Source organism: Marmota marmota, unplaced genomic scaffold (genome assembly GCF_001458135.2).
Source record: "Marmota marmota marmota unplaced genomic scaffold, marMar, whole genome shotgun sequence".
In the NCBI taxonomy this organism is placed as follows: Eukaryota; Metazoa; Chordata; class Mammalia; order Rodentia; family Sciuridae; genus Marmota; species Marmota marmota.
This window is the reverse complement of record NW_026000174.1, coordinates 10,235,033-10,253,293: the sequence shown is the minus strand read 5'-3', so window position 1 is coordinate 10,253,293 and position 18,261 is coordinate 10,235,033. Positions and strand designations below refer to the sequence as shown.

Below are 18,261 nucleotides of genomic sequence, written 5' to 3'. Positions count from 1 at the left end.
GATTCAAAAGAAAATTCGTATGATTTGCAGCGCCAAAGCAAAAATTAGTCAATGTATTTCCTAGAGAAATCATAGGCAAGTCGGTGTAGAACAAGAAATTGAAGTAAAAATTCCCAGAGTTTCAATTCCTGGACACAGGCTACCTATGAGACTTCTCATATGTAAATTGAGATATAATGATACCTTTCTCACTGCTTTGCGGTGAGGTTTAACTCAAAAGTGTGTGAAAGTGAACACCTAATAACATCAGTATTTCGGGGGAAGGGTTAAAAATATTTTTCCCCTAGGAGCTCTTTTTTTTTTTTTTTTTTTTTTTTTTGGTGCTACTGGAGATGAACCTAGGGCCTCAGGCATAGCTAGGCAAGCGCTCTACCACTGAGCTACATTTCCAGTCCCAGGAGCCATTTTTAATTCAGAGTGCCTTTACAAGCAGCATTAAAAGGTAGGTCCCTACAGAGTGTGGTGGCACAGGCTTGTAATCCCAGTGACCCTGGAGGCTGAGGCAGGAGGATCACAAATTCAAGGCCAACCTGAGCATCTTAGTAAGACCCTGTCTCAAAATAAAAAGGATTAGGGATGTAGCTCAGTGGGAGAGAGCTTCTGGGTTCAATCCCCAGTACCACAAATAATACATTAAAATAAAGGTTGATCCTCCTCTAACTTCTTATACTTGGACAGTAACACATATTATCAGTAGGGAATTGTGTTGGAGACAGGTCAGTTGGAGAACCAGCATCTTGCACTACCTCCTGGCAGTCGAGGTGTGACTGGAATAAGAGCTCCCTTAACCTTTTAATTTAGGTATCCTTAAACCAAACACAAAGGACCACCATCAGAAAACGGCCATGTCTAACTTCTGGCATTAAGGACCTTCAACATCAAAATACTTTGTCTTCCAAATTAATGAGGAGGCGGTGACTCCCAACCAAAATAAAGCAATCCTGACTTCATTCACATCTGAGTCATGGTGCCAAGTCTCCAGAATTGCAGTCTGAGAAATCTGCATGGTTTGGCTGCAGCTAAGGTTTGTGATGGAAGTCAGACAGACATATGCCCTGTGTTTCCCTGGGAGAGTAGTCTTCTTTTACATATCATCTGAGAGTTATATGATTCAGAACACAAACTGGGAAACTGTTCAGCGACAGTTAGCTGGGGTTAGGTTGCATTCTGCCAGAAACTCTTTAGGGTCTGATTTTGTTTGGTAAAAGACCCTGTGTTGTTATTCCCAATTCTGTATGGAAAGAGGAAAGTTTGATGTTTTTGGAATGCAACAGTTACAGAGTATGTTCTCCCCCATCTTTTCCCAAAGGTCAGAGAAAGGGGCTCTTCTGGGTGTTCTTCTGCCCCCCACTCCACCTGCCCTTCCTCGTCACTATGCTGCCTTGCTCCGGCTGCACAGAGAGCAAAGACTGTGGCTGAGGTCCCTGGCTATAGGCTGGAGTGGCTCAGTCTCCTGAGCTGGAGAGGCGTGTCAGACCTGGAAACAGCCCTTGAACAGAACGTTCCTGTCTGGACCTTTACTAAGTCCTCTCCATTCCCTGCTGGGTTTTTTTTTTTTTTTCCCCTCCCTGGAAAAATGGAAAACAAATTATGTGAATGATTTATTTACATGAGAGTGGGCGCCATCTATTGGAAACATCTGGGGTGACAGCCCCCCACAATCTGTAAGGACATGTATCGCCAGCCTATAATGTAGGCAATTTTTGATTAGAGACCACTGGTATTTCCTGGGGGAATTAATGACCAGCTCCAAGAGTGCTTTGGGCCATTTATTCTATATTCTCATTAAATTCCCAGGAAATGACCATCTTACAGGGAAGAGCATTGAGGAGATTAGAGAAAATGCCCTCCTGGGAGGAAAGCATGGGTACCACTTTTGCCCTGCTCCTAGTCACTCCTCTCTCCCCCTTCTCCACAAAGCCTAGGTTCTAAAGAGTGCAGTGTGGCTTTGAATGTCGTCAGCAACAACCCGCATCCGTGCCTGTCTCAGAGTTGAGGGTTTGTGGTGAGTGGCAGGTGCATGGCTGGTGGACTGCTCCCAGAAATGGGCTGGGAGGGCTGGAAAGGGAGCTGTCCTCAACTGCACAACAGGCTGGAGTGATTAACACCATTTACTCCAGGCCTGACGTCAGTGATTGGACTGGGGGTGGGGATGGATGTTTCTGTCTTAGCCCTTCTGTCTTTTCTCCCTTTCAGTCTAGTTGACAGGTCAATTTCAGAGCTGAGGGCTGCTTGCCAAAGTCAGTGTGACCTGCTGATCCATCTCATTTGGTGACTTTCAGGACACTCACCTCTCAGGCATATTGTGTGTGCCTCCTGGTTGCTTTGAGACCACTTGTTCCCTCCATCAAAGTACCTTGGGACTTACTCAAGTTAACACTTGGCATCAGGCTGAAGATGAGATGTGGAAGTGGGCTTGAGGTGTGGTTAAAGACTTAACTGGTGTTCCTCCTTGTCTGTCGCTGCAAATAGTCTACTTGAACTACTTGAAACTACAATGAGTGGGAAATATTTTGGAAATAAACTTCCTTAAAAAGTTTGAGTAAGTCCACTTTCCCAATTTCTCTTTGTGAAAACCAGAACCAGTGCTAATTGCTGTGGCAATTAGGCTCCCAGGACATTGCTGCTGACACTGGAGAGGGCAAGAACATCACTGTTGCACAGAACCTGCTGCAAACTCAATTGTTATATTCTTCCAAGAACAGACTATCAAAGCCCCTGGAAAAGTGCCTCCGTGCTCCAAACTACACTGTGCATTCTGGCCTCTCGTTTGTAGAAAGAACTCCTAGCTTAAATTGGACTAGAAACGTAGGTCAATGCCCTTTTCCCTAAAACTTACCATTCCTACTTAATTGTTCAGTTTTCTTGTCTACAAACTATGAGTTCCTTGAGGGCAGGACTGTGTTCTCTTTGTTTTTGTATCCATAGAGCCTCGAGCAAGGGAGCCAGGCACACCATAAAGGATCATTAATTGTCTGTGAGAACAAAGGAATCAACCCTTAAAGGATAATAGATGAGGGCTGTGGCCCACTGGAGTGTCCAGAACCCTGAGTCATCCATACCAGAGAACAGTATCTGTGATGGTACTTATAAACAATTGGCATGTTTACAACATAGTTACTGGCCCAACTGAAAGGCTGAGCAGGTGGAGGGAATCCTATGTGGTACCACTTTTAAAGATGGCTGTAACACTCAGGAAGTTCCAAAACAGTGGCTCTTGCAGGGCTTGGAGGCTCATGCCTGTAACTCCAGCAACTTTGGAGGTTGAGGCAGGAGGATCACAAGTTTGGCACCAGCCTCAGTAACTTAAGGAGATGCTAAGTGATTTACTGAGACCTTGTCTCAAAACAAAAAATAAAAAAGGCTGGGGATGTGGCTCAGTGGTTAAGTGACCCTGGGTTCAGTCTCTAGTACCAAAACAAACAAAACAAAAACCTGGTTCTTTTGACCTTTTGACTTTTATCCTAAGGCTCCAGAGAGCTAACTCTGTTGACCTTTGATTTCCAAACCCTACACTGATACTCTCTTCTTTGGGAACAAGAATAGGACCTTTGTGGTTATTCTAACATCAGGCTTCACTGTGACAGTTGAATGGCAGCTCTAGCACTGAATCCCTCATATCTAGCAAAGCTGGAGAAATTATGTCTCCAATTCAAAGTGATCTCATCTGATAGATGTCCAGAAATGCCTTTTCCTCCTGCATCAATTGCTTATAACATGACTGTGCAGACTTGCTGGTCTTTTTTTTTTTTTTTGCAGGGGATCCAAAGGCCTCAGGTGATCATCTCATTTGACTGTGTTTCTATCACAGGTATCCCTTATGGAAGATAATTTCCTGACCCACAGCCAGGGTCAGGTGTTGTTAAATGGTTAAAAACTGGCTCTCTGGTGGTGGTGGTAGCTTGACTTATAGTATAAGCCAGTTTTTGTGGTATACACACCCCACTGCACTCCCCAATGGACAATTTCAAGCTATCAACTTAATGTCACTGAATACAGTCAGGAGATGCACAGCAGCACACCATTGTTTAGTATTTCCAACATAAAGATAGATACAGCAGATGTAAATAACCGGGAATTGAACTCAGGGGCACTTGACAACCGTGTCACACCCCCAGCCCTATTTTGTATTTTATTTAGAGACAGGACCTCACTGAGTTGTGCTTTTGCTGAGGCTGGATTTGAACTCGCGATCCTCCTTCCTCAGCCTCTGGAGCTGCTGGGATTATAGGCGTGTGCCACCATGCTTGGCTTATTCCTTTTATTTTTAATATAACCTACTTAATTGCAAGTTTATGTGCCTTAATTTTTGAGCTATCACTGACCTACCATATAAGGAATCATGTTAAATGATACAATTCAGTGGTTCCTATCTAATTCCAGAACATTTGTATCACTTGCAAAAGAAACTCTGTACCTATGACCACTCACTCCTCACTCCCCTAATCCCCTCCTCAGACAACAACTAATCTATTTTTTTTTTTTTTGGTACTGGAGATGAATCAGGGACACTTAACAACTGAGCCACATCCCCAGCCCTAATCTACTTTTTGTCTCTATAATTTTCCAATTCTGTACATGCAACATAGTCAGAATCAAACAACATGTGGCCTCTTGTGTCTGATTTCTTTCACTTTGTATGTTTTCAAAGTTCATCCACATTGCAGCACTTCTCAGTTCTTCATTCATTTTTATGACTGAATAATATTCCATTAAATGGATATGGCACATTTTGGTTATCCATTTGTTAGTTGATGGAAATCTCAGTTGTTTGTACTATTTGGATATTAAGAATGCTCTTGTGAGCATTTGGTTCAAGTTTTTGTGTGAATACATGTTATTAGTTTTCTTCAGGTACATACCCAGGAGTGGAACTTCTGGGTCATAAGAGTGACTATGCTTAACTTTTTAAGAGACTGCTGAATAACTTTCCATAGTGGCAGCACCATTTTACATCCCTCCCAGCAATATCTGAGAGTTCAAATCTGTCCACATCTTCCCCAATACTTATTCTTCATTTTAATTATAATTTAATTTTAATAATGTCATTTTAAACAACAAGATTACAAAATACCTCCAATGAACCCTCCATTCTCACAGGCTGGGCTGAGCCAGCTTAAGCCCTCCACTGAGGAAAATCCAACTGTCTTATTTCTAGTAAGTTCCCTTTTTTTCTAACAAGGGCAATACTCGACAGATTTGAAACTCCTTCTTTTTATACCATTTTCATAGAAAACTGTACAAAAGGTCTTGGATTCCCTCTTTTTGGGAATGAAGGTGATTTTTTCAGTTTCCAGGCAGGACAGGGTGTTTCCCTTCTACATCTGTGTTGAGAAAGAAAAATAAACCCAAAATGTATCTTCCTGACACTCAGATGTATCTCTGGGAGGAGCTCCCAAGCAGTTGCTTCAACAGGGCAAACAGCTGTGGTCTGTTTCAACATAATTTGATGTAATCAGGGTTAATTTTGACGATGTAGTAACTCTGAAGGCTGTTTTTTAACTGGATTACTGTTGGGTCAACAATCATGTGGCATTACATTTAGTGACTGAAACAAAAGCCAGAATTAAAACAGCTTCCCCTCTGCCCCCTTCTAAATGACAGCACCACTGGGACTAGAAGTTATGAGGCATATTTAACACAATTAACTAAAAAAGGAAAGTGGTTGCAGTCAAATTGTATGCTAGCATCTTCAGGGGTCAGGGGTCAGGGTTGACTCATGAGAGCTGGAAACGTATTTGTTGTTGTTGTTGTTTTCTTTTCCTAGAGTAGTAAGAAATAGGTTGGCAGCAATCATTATAATTTAATATTTTCATAACATTCTAGAAAAGGCCTGAAGATTTTTCTCTGAAAATTTCCTGATCCAGATGAGTTGTCAACAGTTCCTGTTTTCCATGCTTGTTTCCAAAAATAATTACGTTGAGTACTAAACTGGTGGAGTGGCATACCAGGGTTGAAAGAATGTGGTCCACAAAGCCCTCCACACATTTGGAACCGTTTCTGAAGAGCAAGGTCTTTATCCTGCTTGCATGGGTTTGGCCATCACTGTTTACACCAGGCCAATAGCAAGGTCTGGGCTGCTCTTGGGACACACTTGTTTATTTAGTCTCTTCCAGTTTTTAGTTTTGGCTGGTCTGAGACACTGCTAAGACCTGTGACAAAGGCCATTCTTAATATAGTTCTGAAAAGCAGAATCTTCAAAAGTAGATGTTTTGGGAAACTGCCAATGTGTCAGTTTTTCAAAACCTCTCTAATCTGGCTGTATCATTCCAAAAAGTTCTGATACATACGCAGTCCCTGCTGTAAATAAAGCCTTCATTCTTGTGTGTGTGTGTGTGTATGTGTGTCTTAAGATATTTAAAAAAAAAAAAAAGCAAAGAAGTCACCCTCTTACTGCACCTTAGTTTATCAGCAATTCCCCATCTAAATAATTTCCTGATTAACATGTCCCGGGATAACTTGAGGGTATGACAAAAAGGTTAGAAGACTAAAAAGAAAAAAAAAAAAAGTAATGAAATTCTTTTTGTAAGTCAGTGTACTAATTCATATTTTTTTTAGTTGCAAAAGCAGATAACCCATTTCAAACTCACTTAAGCCCAAGTGGGGAATTTTTTGGTAAGAAAGTGAGGTATGTCCCATGAAGCCCATGAATAAGTTGATAGCCTCAGGAAGGATAGTAACCAGGAGATAGCCATGGGTAAAAGGTAGGCGATGAGTTTGCTTGTGGTGTCTGTGTGTGTCTCAGGCCATATGGTTTTTCATCTCTGAGCATTTTGCCTTCATTTCTGTCTCCCCTCTCTCTTGTAGAATACTTTGTCTCTTGAAGTACCTGGTTGCGCAAAAGTTCTTGTGTGTTCCAACTAAGTTTTCCAGGTGTCCACCCAAGTCGACTCAGCAAAGAAAGCTCAGGTCCCCAGTATGTCTGCTGGGATCCACTGGCTATGATAAGAGTTGGGGAATTCCCAGAGGAAGCTCAGTTTGATAACAAGTAGACAGCTTGAAACATTTTTAATAGGCATTAACAACAACAACAAAACCCATCTTCCTTTGTTTAGGACATTTTGGGTATTTATTACTCAAAACTTCAAAAAGACTTAAAAGCTGCAAGTATCTTTTCAAATAAAAATATGTTTATATTAAAACATGTTTTTAGGAATGCTTATTATGTACACATTATTCAATTCTCAATAAAGAATTGCTGAGAACCTACTAGCTCAAACGCAGCACAGAAATGCCAAGATGAATAAGACCAGTTTCTTAAGAATTTCAGGATCTTTCTGGGAAGACAAGTAGGTAGGTGGGTGTCCCAGTTGTATGTGGGCAATGCTATAATAGAGGTATGATCAAGGGAGATCAGAAAAATTATCAACCAACTCTGTGGGGACTGAAATTATATAAGTTTTTTATTTTAAAATTATTATTATTATTATTATTGCTGAGCAGTGGATTTAACCCAAGAACATTCTACCTCTGAGAAGATGGCAGCATAAGACTACTAGGAATAGCCCAAGGTGCCAAGAAAGTAGGAGAGGAGCGAGTCTGGAAGGCATTGTCTAATCCTTGGCTTCCTCAAGTCCAAATCACATAAACACTAACATGTGAAAATATAGATGTCCTAGCTGCATTTTGGAGTGTCACCACTCTTGAAATAAAGTCCTGTAGCCTCAGACAGTGCTATTAGAGCTGTTAACATTTTAATTCTGGATGACTAAGAGGTGACAGGTGTGCAGCCTGAGAAAGTCACTCAAGACCATTCACAGCATGTGGAGACAAGCAGTACTGAGCCAGGGTGCAGGACACACCCCAACTCTACAGGCAGGACAGCAATTTATACGGGGGAATTTATAAAATTTTCTGTTGAGGCTGCTAACCCACTGGAAAAATGTCAGTGGTAGTGAAACATAAATACACAAAAGTTTCCACATGGGATTTTTTTGGTGATTGTTGATCAACCAACAGCCCACTCCTATTCTTTGAGACACAGTACCCAGCCTGAGTTGGTAATGAAAGGTTGTTGTTGTTTTCATTAAAACAGACATGTCTGGGGGAGGGTGGAGAAAGGAAGGAAGCACCTGGACGTTTGCAGAGGAGGAACCAGAGGGGGAGAGAAACATGCAGAGAGAGGGAAACATGGGCACTGCAGTGGAGAGTGAGGAAAGGGAATGAAGAGAAGTGTGGTAGGCTCTGCATACTACCAGTTCCCAAGGGAATCCCTCTGCATGTTGGCTTTCCCAACCCTATCCCTAACCTGCTCAGCAGTACAGACAGCAATCAAATACAGTATCTTGTTCAAGGATCACGATGTTTGTGTAACTATTACCTGTACTTTACCATAAAAAATATCCAAACCTCACTGTAGGTTTCTCAGTGCCGAATTAAACTGCCTACACCAGAGTTACTTGGGGTGACTGTTTACTTAAAAAATGCAAATTATGGGCTGTTCCATCCCAGATCTACTGAATCAGACCTTCTAGGATGAGAACAGGGTAATTGGAAAATTTAATAAGCTCCCCAGTGATTTTTGTTGTTGCAGTGCTAGGGATCAAATCCAGGGCCTCCCGCAGGCTGGGTATGAAAGTATAGAGCCACACCTCCATCCAGATTCTTATACACAGTAAACTCTTGCCAAAGTTTGTATGAAATGAGAGTGCCTAAGATGAGGAGGCAAGTCCTACTTCTCTGTATTCCTATAATCTAGCAGTGAGAGTGACATAGTGAGGTGTCCAATTAAAGTTCACTGATCTGAATAGAGCTAAGAGATTTAATGAGAAAGTCACTTGTGCCATTGCACAAGCAACAGCTGATTTCATTTTTCCATATTCAAATCTATGATACAGATTTTATACTGTTATATTTGCAATTTAAATTTCTGTTAAACTTTTCAACTTTTTTAATGGTACTGGGGATTGTACTCAGGGGCACTCTATCACTAAGCTACATTCCCAGCCCTTTTTTTTTTTTTTTTTTTAATGTTTTGAAGCCGTGTTCTGTGAAGTTGCTCAAGCTGGCTTGGAACTTGTGTGCCGTAGTCCGGCTGGGCTAAATAACCGAGAGGTGACAAGCAACTTGAAGGCTGAAGCGGGAACTACTTTATTGCGAGTGAACTCGGCAGGAACTGAGCGAGAACTCAAAGTAGCGGGCACCCGAGGTAGCAGGAGCTGCTTCTCTGCCAGACAGAAGAGGTATATATACTTAACTAATTACACACCGCTTAACTTAATTAACATCATCTAGATACAGCAGTCAGCCAATAAGGAATCCTCATCATCTTAATGGCTCCATGGTGTTGCTTCACAAACCACTCCTCCTGGCAAAGTGCCAGGCGCCATCTTGACTTGATTTGCATCCCCAACACTTGGGACCCTCCTGCCTCAGCCTCCTAAGTTGCTCGAATTAGAGGCATGTGCCACTGCGCCTAATAGCTCTCTTATTTTTAATACTTGTAAACTATTTCATTCAACATGAATAAATATCTTTGTTCACACAGATTTTTTTTTTTAATTTTTAGTTTTGAAACGGTCTCCCTTAGGAGAACTTATACCTGTGCGGTGCTTTTTGGTTTATAAAACCCTTTCACACAATCTTTGTTGCTTCTCACAACACTCTGTAGGAGAAGCTCTATCATCATTTTGCAAATTGATATACAGATTGAGAATAAATAACTTGCCTAGAGTAATACAGCTAGGAAGTGGAATGTCAGACTTAAGCTAGGGTCTTCTATGTCTAGTACCATTTCCAAGACACCAAATACTCACCACATTTTCTGGAAGGAATATGACCTCACAACTTCCTGATGTAAAATCCTGAAATGCAGAATGCAGCAGATGAAATTTACATTTAAAAAGACGATTGGCCAGCCATATCTTAACACAACAGGAGTCAGCTCTTGCCATTTGGGATACTGCAAAGAAGATGTGGGTATTAATGGCAATTTTCAGTGAAAAGAACTTACTATGGTTTAATAATATCTTATGTTGTCTGTATATGATCCAAGCCCGTTTCTATAATCCTCAAGTGAAGGAGTGTTTTAGTCAGCATTTTCCACCACTATGACCAAAAGACCAGACAAGAACAATTAGAGGAGGAAAATTTTATTTTGTGTTTCATGGTTTCAGAGGTCTCAGTCCATAGATGGCCAACTCCATTGCTCTGGACCCAAGGTGAGGCAGACATTATGGTGGAAGGGTGCAGTGGAGGAAAGCAGCTCAGGACTTGGTACAAGGAAGCAGAAAGAGAGAGCTTCCCTTAACGAGTACAAAATATAAGCCCCCAAAGCATGCCTCCAGTGACCTACCTCCTGAAGCCAAACCTCACCTGCCTATAGTTACCATCAATCCATTTAAATGGATTGATGCATCAGTTCTCATAACCCAGTTATTTCACCTCCGCATGTCTCACACATGAGCTTTTGGGGGGACAACTCATTTAAATCCTAACAAGGGTGTTGGGAATTGTTCTGGAACACTGTGAAACTGTAATTAAGTTTCTTTAGCAGTATTTATAGGAAGTGGAACAACCACCACAGGTGGTAAGGCAGATAGGAAGGAGGCACTGGAGACTTCAAAGCTCTTCTAACATCAAGACAATTACCACAGGACATTTGAGCAGCAGCTGAGTGAACAGGGGAGGAAGGCTTCACCTGCCAATAGAAAGGACTGTTTTAAGTTTCTGTTCTCTTTTTTATTTTGAGATGGGGGTCTTGCTGTATTGCCTGAGATGGCCTTGAACTTTTCTTCTCCTGCCTCAGCCTCTCGAGTAGAAGGCACTACAAGTGTGGGCCTGTCTAATAGGGGCATTTTAAGGACACACTGCCCAAGGAGTAACCTGAAGGGTGCAGCCTTTCAAATCAAGGACAAACTGTCCAACTAAGCAGCTGCAGAGGTTCTCTACTAGAGAAGGCTGGAAAGAAAAAAGTGCTGTTTTCAACTTACTACTTTTGTGTGCTATAGAGGGTAGGTCTGGTCATTTTCAGTAAAAGTTCCCAACCACTAGAGCTCTCTGAGGATGGAGAAGTTCCCTCTAAAGATGGCAAATTCCTACTCACAAGCTCTGGGGGAAATAGAGGGGAACTGTTTATATATTATAGGTAGAGGAAGGAAAATTATTATTATTTTTGGTGGTGCTGGGGATCAAACCCAGGGCAGTGTGCATGCAAGGCAAGCATTCTACCAACTGAGCTGTATCCCCAGCCTGAAAATTATCTTTTTTTAAGAGATAATTTCAAAACTAGAATCCTAAGAAAATAGCAAACCAGCAATTCTTGTTGAGATATCATGCAGAAAAGGTAGAGTTATGGCTGTGATTGGCTCAGGCTCTGCCAAATACTGTTCTAGGTACTTGTAACGAAAACTTTTACTATTTGGGTCCGTCAAGTTTCTTTCTCGGAGTATTATCTCGAAAATGAAAGGTCTATCACTGTGGTAAGTATGTTAATAAGTCCCATTCAAGTTCTATGTATATTTGGGTGATCCTTTAGAGAAAGGTAATTAAAAAACTGAGGCCAAAAAAATAAGACATAATGATTAAATTCACTGCTATCTTTATTCCTAGTGTTTCACATTACTAGAATGTATTTGGGCTCAATCAACATCTGTCTTCACATTCTTAAGTCCCTTTTCCCTACAAAGAATGAGGAAATTAGAGGCCAAAGGGTTATGTAATATGTCCAGTAAATGCTAGGACTTAAGATGCAAGATTCTTTGTTTATGAGAAAGTTCAATTTTCATTTTCTCTGGAGGCTGAGGGAAGGTGAATTTTACTTGTAGTCTACTTCCTCTCAATATCAGGGATTTCCATTCTTTACAAAACCTAGTCTTTATTAAACCAAATGAATTTCAACCCCACTAAAATACAAAAGAGGCCGGGAGCTGTGGCTCACTCCTGTAATCCCAGTAGCTTGGGAGGCTGAGGCAAGAGGATCATCGAGTTCAAAGCCAGCCTTAGCAACTTAGTGAGGTCCTAAGCAACTCAGTGAGACCCTGTCTCAAAAAAATATAAAAAAGGGCTGGGGATATAATTCAGTGGTTGAGTGCTCCTGGGTTCAACCCCGAGTACCAAAAAATAAAATAAAATACAAAAGAGCAAGGTCCACAATACATTGTCCTATGAATTAAGAAAATATGTGAAAAACATTTATAAACTGAAAAGCAATGTCCAAGTGATAGTCACATTACTAATAACAATTACAAAACAGTAAAGGTGAAGCAAAAGTTATTGAAGAGTCATGAACTACGTTAATTCAATGAGTTGCTCTGTGAATGAGTTTAGGAACCACCTAAACTTCTGGCAGCTTCTTTCCAAAGATCATCTGGAAACTACCCACCATGCTAATAATGGCTGTAGATTCACTGGACTCCAAACCAAGCTGTGTTAAGAGCTAAATGGAGCCTTTGTTGGTTAGATGGGAAATACAGGGCTCCTGGCAATGCTAGAATGAGCTGGTTCCAGGAGGGGTGTTGACCATGATCTAAAAGGACTTGGAGGGGGTACTGGGAATTGAACCCAGAAGTACTTTACCACTGACTTACATCCCCAGTCCTTTATTTAAAAAAATTTGAGACACTTATCCAATGTGCCTCAGTTCCTAGGCAAGACAGTTTTATTCAAGTTCTATTGAATCATTTTAGTAGAGAGTAATCAAGGTTGCATAGCACTATTTTCTTGAATGTCCTTCCTATTTTAAAATTTGGACTATAAAATGGGAAGAAATTACAGTTGGATATTACTCTTACCTATTTTCCTTTTATTATACATACTTTAGATTTCAGACTGAATACAAATATTGATCAGAAGCCAAAATACCTCACACATTTCTTATCATTTCAATCCAAGCCAATCTTTCAACTCTGCATTTTTTTGTTCGTGTCTCACCAATTACTTAAATAAATATATGAATAAATAGCAATCTAATCCAAATATGCATCTTTCATTTATAATTATCTGAAGTAAGAGATTTAAAGATGGGTAGTTAATCCATCTCACCAAATGCATCTTCCATGCCTGTTCAGTCATGCTTGAATATTCAGATTCAATTTATAGAGAATACGAATACATAACATTGTTAGAGGGAGGCTTCTGGCAGATCCTGTCTGAGAGGGACAAAAGGTCAAACAGTTCTTTTGCCGACCTGTGGCGAAGGCTCTGGGTTTGGTCAGAGGGTAAGAGTTGTCTAGATCTGGAATGGATCATTCACACAAGTAGGTTCTTGTCAGATCAAAAAACATGACAACACAACTTCCCCCTAGGCAAGAGACCAGATGGAAAGTTACGACAAAATGTGAAATGGGGATGGGAATTAATGGTGGAGAAAACATTTCTAAGATTTGAAATGTAATCTTACCTGGATTGCTGGGGTTACCATCTTGGGGTAATGCCTGGAAATCTTGGGAAAATAGAATCCTATGGAAACTGGTCACCCAAGTGAAAAACCAATTTACCTTCAAATAACTTTTTAATTCATGAAGCACTAATATAAACAGTCCTTGATTAAACCCATAGTTTATATGAAGACTTATACAGAGCTGTTTACATTTAGAACTTAGATATTCATAATTAGCTGATGAGTGGACACTTGAAATTTTTCCTATTATGTTGCCTGCAACAGTTTCATTTTGATCATCTTTGTCTGACATCAGTTCTGCCCCCCCGCCACCGAAATTATTGGTGAAATAGAAGTACTGAGGCTTGCTATAGGTGGCAAGTTTGGGCTTTAACTAGATAACTTTAAGTTGATCACTATGTGATCAACTGTCAAGGCAAAGAATGAATGAATACACATGAAGTTTTTGGAAATACTGAAGGCTTCATTAGGGGCAAGCCACAATATATTGATGTCTTGAGAAGGATCTTTTCCCATCCCACATACATTGAACAAGTTTAAGTCTATTGTTCAATTTTCAGTGATTCAACTTAATTATACATTTTCAGAGACTATGCATGTACTACTATGTGGGATTGTATGTGGTCTAAAGGTTAGACTCTAAATCAATTATTTTTAGGGACTATGTACAGCACAGATTCATAGAACATAAGAGATAGAAGGGTCCTTAGAGATTATATACTTCAAAATTATAGTGAAAATGAAAGAATTGGAGGTCACGAGGATTATTTCACTTGGCTAAGGCTTCACTACTAAACTAATGGTGGTGCAAAGACTAGAACCTAGGGGTTTGTCTAACTCAGCATTCTTCCCACCACTTTATTTTAGATGCTCAGAAGTTTACAATTCTGTCTGGTTTCTCAAAAGTCATGGAAGGTGACTCCTAATGGCCTTAGAAACTAGAGTGCCTCCAGCTGCCTAGTCCATGAATGCTGTGAACCTTGCTCCAAAAAACTAACAGTATCAAGTAAGAATTAAATCTCAAATCAATACTGGCTGATGTTGCAAATGTTTTAAAATGTTTTCTGCATTTTATCCTCTAGGCTTAAAGCTAAATACTGCTTTTTTCAGAGATGTCTTCTCTGGTACTTACCTATGCTTTTCCTGTTTTTTTTTTTTTAATATAACTTTCTAGCATACATTTTGAAATAATACATTTATTTACTTATTATGAATCTTCTCCAATACATTCTAAATTCAATGAAGACAGGTCATTTCTGTTTTGTTAATAACTGTTTATCTGGCACCTAGTACAGTCTTGGCATATAAAATAAGCTCAAATATATTTTTTTGAATAAACAAATGAATTTCTCTCTATAATTATGGTTAAGGCAAGCCTTAGGGAAACACTAATTATCCCTTTTTTTTATTTTTTTTATTGGTTGTTCAAAACATTGCAAAGCTCTTGACATATCATATTTCATATATTAGATTCAAGTTGATTATGAACTCCCAATTTTACCCCAAATACAGATTGCAGAATCACATCGGTTACACATCCACATTTATACATAATGTAATTATCCCTTTTATTCTTTCCTTAACTTGGTATGTGAACCCAGGGAATTAAAGTTCCAGGGAAGTTGATTTTGCTGAGACTTTTAGCTCAGCAAAATCTACCAATTAGATTCAGAAATGGAATGAACAATTTTGTAGGATGCCGAGTTCTGTCAAGAAGATGCAGAAACCACCAGTTGCCTAGGTACATATAGGTACCTGCATTAGGCAGGTCAATCTCGACAATCTCAAGTGTCTTCGCACCCTAAGGTTTTGAAATTTGTTTCTTTTCAACTGTTTGATTTTGAATTGGGTTAAGAAAAATTACATACACAAACTCATTAAGAAATAATCTAAGTTATCTAATGAGATTTAGAAAATTCATTATTCAGGCATGCATGCCCTTTTACAATTACTTGGTACATAAACATTCTACTGAACATACAGTTTGCTATAGGTCCATAAAAATGCAACTCAAAGAAGACTAAAAGACTAACACAAGAGTCTTAAAAATGTCTGTGCAGCTTTTTCTTTGGTGTGTATGTGTGTGTGTAGCCCAGGCTCTCCCACGTGCTAGGCAAGTGCTCTCTACTCCTGAGCTACACCCACAGTTCTCAAATCAGTTTTAAATACCACACACACACACACACACACACACACACACACACATACTTTCATGTGATTACTGTATCAACTCTGTGAAGAAAATTATGCCTGAGCATATACAGAGTAAGTGGCTTATTCAAAGAACTAGAATTGTCAGGTTTCAAACTCCCAAATTAATGCTTGTCTCATATAGGCCAGGCCAGTTTTTTGACTCCAAGAATTACCTATCCTTTAGGTTTAGCAAAATTTCTATTCCAATCCTGGGTATAAGAGATCTTTCTTCCAAACTTCACTGGGAAAGGATCAAGAGGAATTTAAGAATAAAATTTTTGATAGGGTATTAATTATCAAAAAGTTATAAACATCTAATCAGAATGGTGATAAAATATTTTAATACAATATCAAAATAATTTAATGCAATATTAAGTTAATAAATAATTAATTAATAACTAGGGATTGAAGCCAGGGGTACTTACCCACTGAGACATATCACTAGCCCTTTTTTAAAATTTTGAGACAGGGTCTCACTAAGTTGCTTAAGGCCTTACTAAATTGCTGAGGCTGTTTTGAATTTGTAATCCTCCTGCCTCACTCTCCCGAACAGCTGGGATTACAGGCATGGGCCACCATGCCTGGCAAGATCAAATTTATTAGATGTGATTTTTTTCTACCCAACCCAATGAAAGAAAATTTTAATTCAGAATAGCAAGTTTGTTAAATGAGTGAATCCCCCGAAAAGCACAGAGAACAATATAGGCATTTATCACAGATTAAACAGCAAGGGAGAAAAGATCCAACATTTTATTTTTAGCTGCTAGTTGTTTCTCAAAAGTCACACAGGGAAGTAATCTACTGATTAAAGTTAAAGTAAAATATGCTCTCATCTTAGAGTTTGAAAAGAACTTTGAGACCATCTAGTTCAATTTCTTCCCCTTTTTTTGGGGGGGGGGTACTAGGGATTGAACTCAGGGGCATTCAACCACTGAGCCACATCCCCAGCCCATTTTGTATTTTATTTAGAGACAGGGTCTCACTTGAGTTGTTTAGTGCCTTGCCCTTGCTGAAACTGGCTTTGTGATCTGCCAGCCTCCTGAGGTGCTGGGATTACAGGCTTGTGCCACCATGCCTGGCTTCTTCCTTTCTTCTTTTATTTATTTTTAAGACAGGGTCTCACTGTATTGATCAGTCTGGCTTCAAGTGATCTTCCTGACTCAGCATCCAGGTGACTTGCTCTTTTCTTAATTGAGGTAATGGATTTGAAAGTTCACTTGCTATAATTAACCCTTCTTGGGTGTGCTTGTGTTTCCAGGAAACGCTCTCAGCTTTCTAAGAAAATCATGATCATTTCTGTTTTTTAACATTTTGTACCTTATGGCAGAATAATTATATATTTATTTTTCCAGTACTGAGGATTAAATCTGAGGGTGCTCTACTACTGAGCTACATTTCCAGCCCCCTCCCCATCTTTTAAAATTTTGAGACAGGGTCTCACAAAGTTGCCAAGACTGGACTCCTGCCTCTGTCTCCTAAGTAGCTGGGATTACAGGAGTGTGGCACTGTGTCAACCCAGAATAATTATATATTGAAATCCACATTTCTAAAGTTCAAACATGTATTCTCTGCTTGCATATTTGTTCAAGTATTGTGCCTCTGCCCTAGGGTACTTTTCCTTAACTAAATTTTCAGCTATAAAAGACATGAATGAGTAAATCTTGGAAAAGGGATAACATCTTTGATATTTTCAACTCCTAAGATGCACTGTAGGTAGCGTTCAAATCCCATCCCAAATCCTCCATGTGGCACAGATCCAAACCGACGAAGGTCCAAATACCTGTTTTTAAAAACAAAGAATTTTTACCTATAAACACTATATGAAATCAAACGTTATGATTACAATTTTGTTTCAAAAGTATTTTGCAACCATTTGTTATTGTCCACATCATTGTGGTAGACCAGACCAGTCTTTCCCCTCCACAGAGATAACAGAAACAGAGAAGTTAAAGTGATCTATCTATACAAGTTTACCCAGACAGGCAGCAGTAGTTCCTGTTGTGTAGTTGTGGATTTTGGTCACCTGTTTTCTTTTTTCTTGTTAAATTACTTATGTACTTATATACAAAATACTTGCCTCATGAGGCTGTAGGAAATTTATAATAGCTTTACTAGTTTTCTTAAAAATATATTTCTCTTCCATATCTTGTTATGTTGCTAATGATCTTTGTTCCTCCCTGTCATCCAAATCATATTGTTCAATACATGCAGGAGAATGAAGAGTTTTACCTGACATATAACAGAAAGATATGCCCTTGATTGACTGTAAGCTATATCAGAGGCAGGCACTAGTCTTAATCAGCCTTTTATCTTCAGAGAATGTTCTAGAGTAAATGCTTACTACATGAAGATTGTTTAAAGGAACAAAAGTATATTCTTGAGGGCTTCAGTAAGAAGAAACTTCTAAGCTGGGTGCAGTGGTGCCTGCCTGTAATCCCTGAGACTTGTGAGGTTTAAGGCAGGAAGACTGCAAATTCAAGACTAGCCGTGGCAAATTAGTGAGGCCCTATGAAATTTAGCAAGACCCTGTCTCAAAATAAAAAATACAAAGAACTAGGGATGTGGCTCAATGGTTAAATGTCCCTGGGTTCAATCCCCAGTAAGCCCCCCCCCCAAAAAAAAAGAAACTTCTAGTTCTTTGCTTCAGGCCCAGTGAAGACACCCCAAATCATTTTTCTGCTAGGCTAGACAGCCTCAGATAGCCATACGTTAGCATGTTCTACTCCCAC

The 18,261-nt window shown here is 39.7% G+C and overlaps 1 protein-coding gene across 1 annotated transcript in view; it reads right to left on the bottom strand.

The window, feature by feature from the left end:
* Positions 1-16,268: 16,268 nt before the first annotated feature.
* The window catches only part of Nars2 (asparaginyl-tRNA synthetase 2, mitochondrial), a 128,755-nt gene continuing 126,762 nt past the window's right edge, over positions 16,269-18,261 (bottom strand). The window contains exon 14 of the mRNA XM_048787873.1: positions 16,269-17,312. Coding sequence (XP_048643830.1) covers positions 17,168-17,312 — 145 coding nt within the window. The 3' untranslated portion in view covers positions 16,269-17,167. The remainder of the gene's footprint in view (positions 17,313-18,261) is intronic.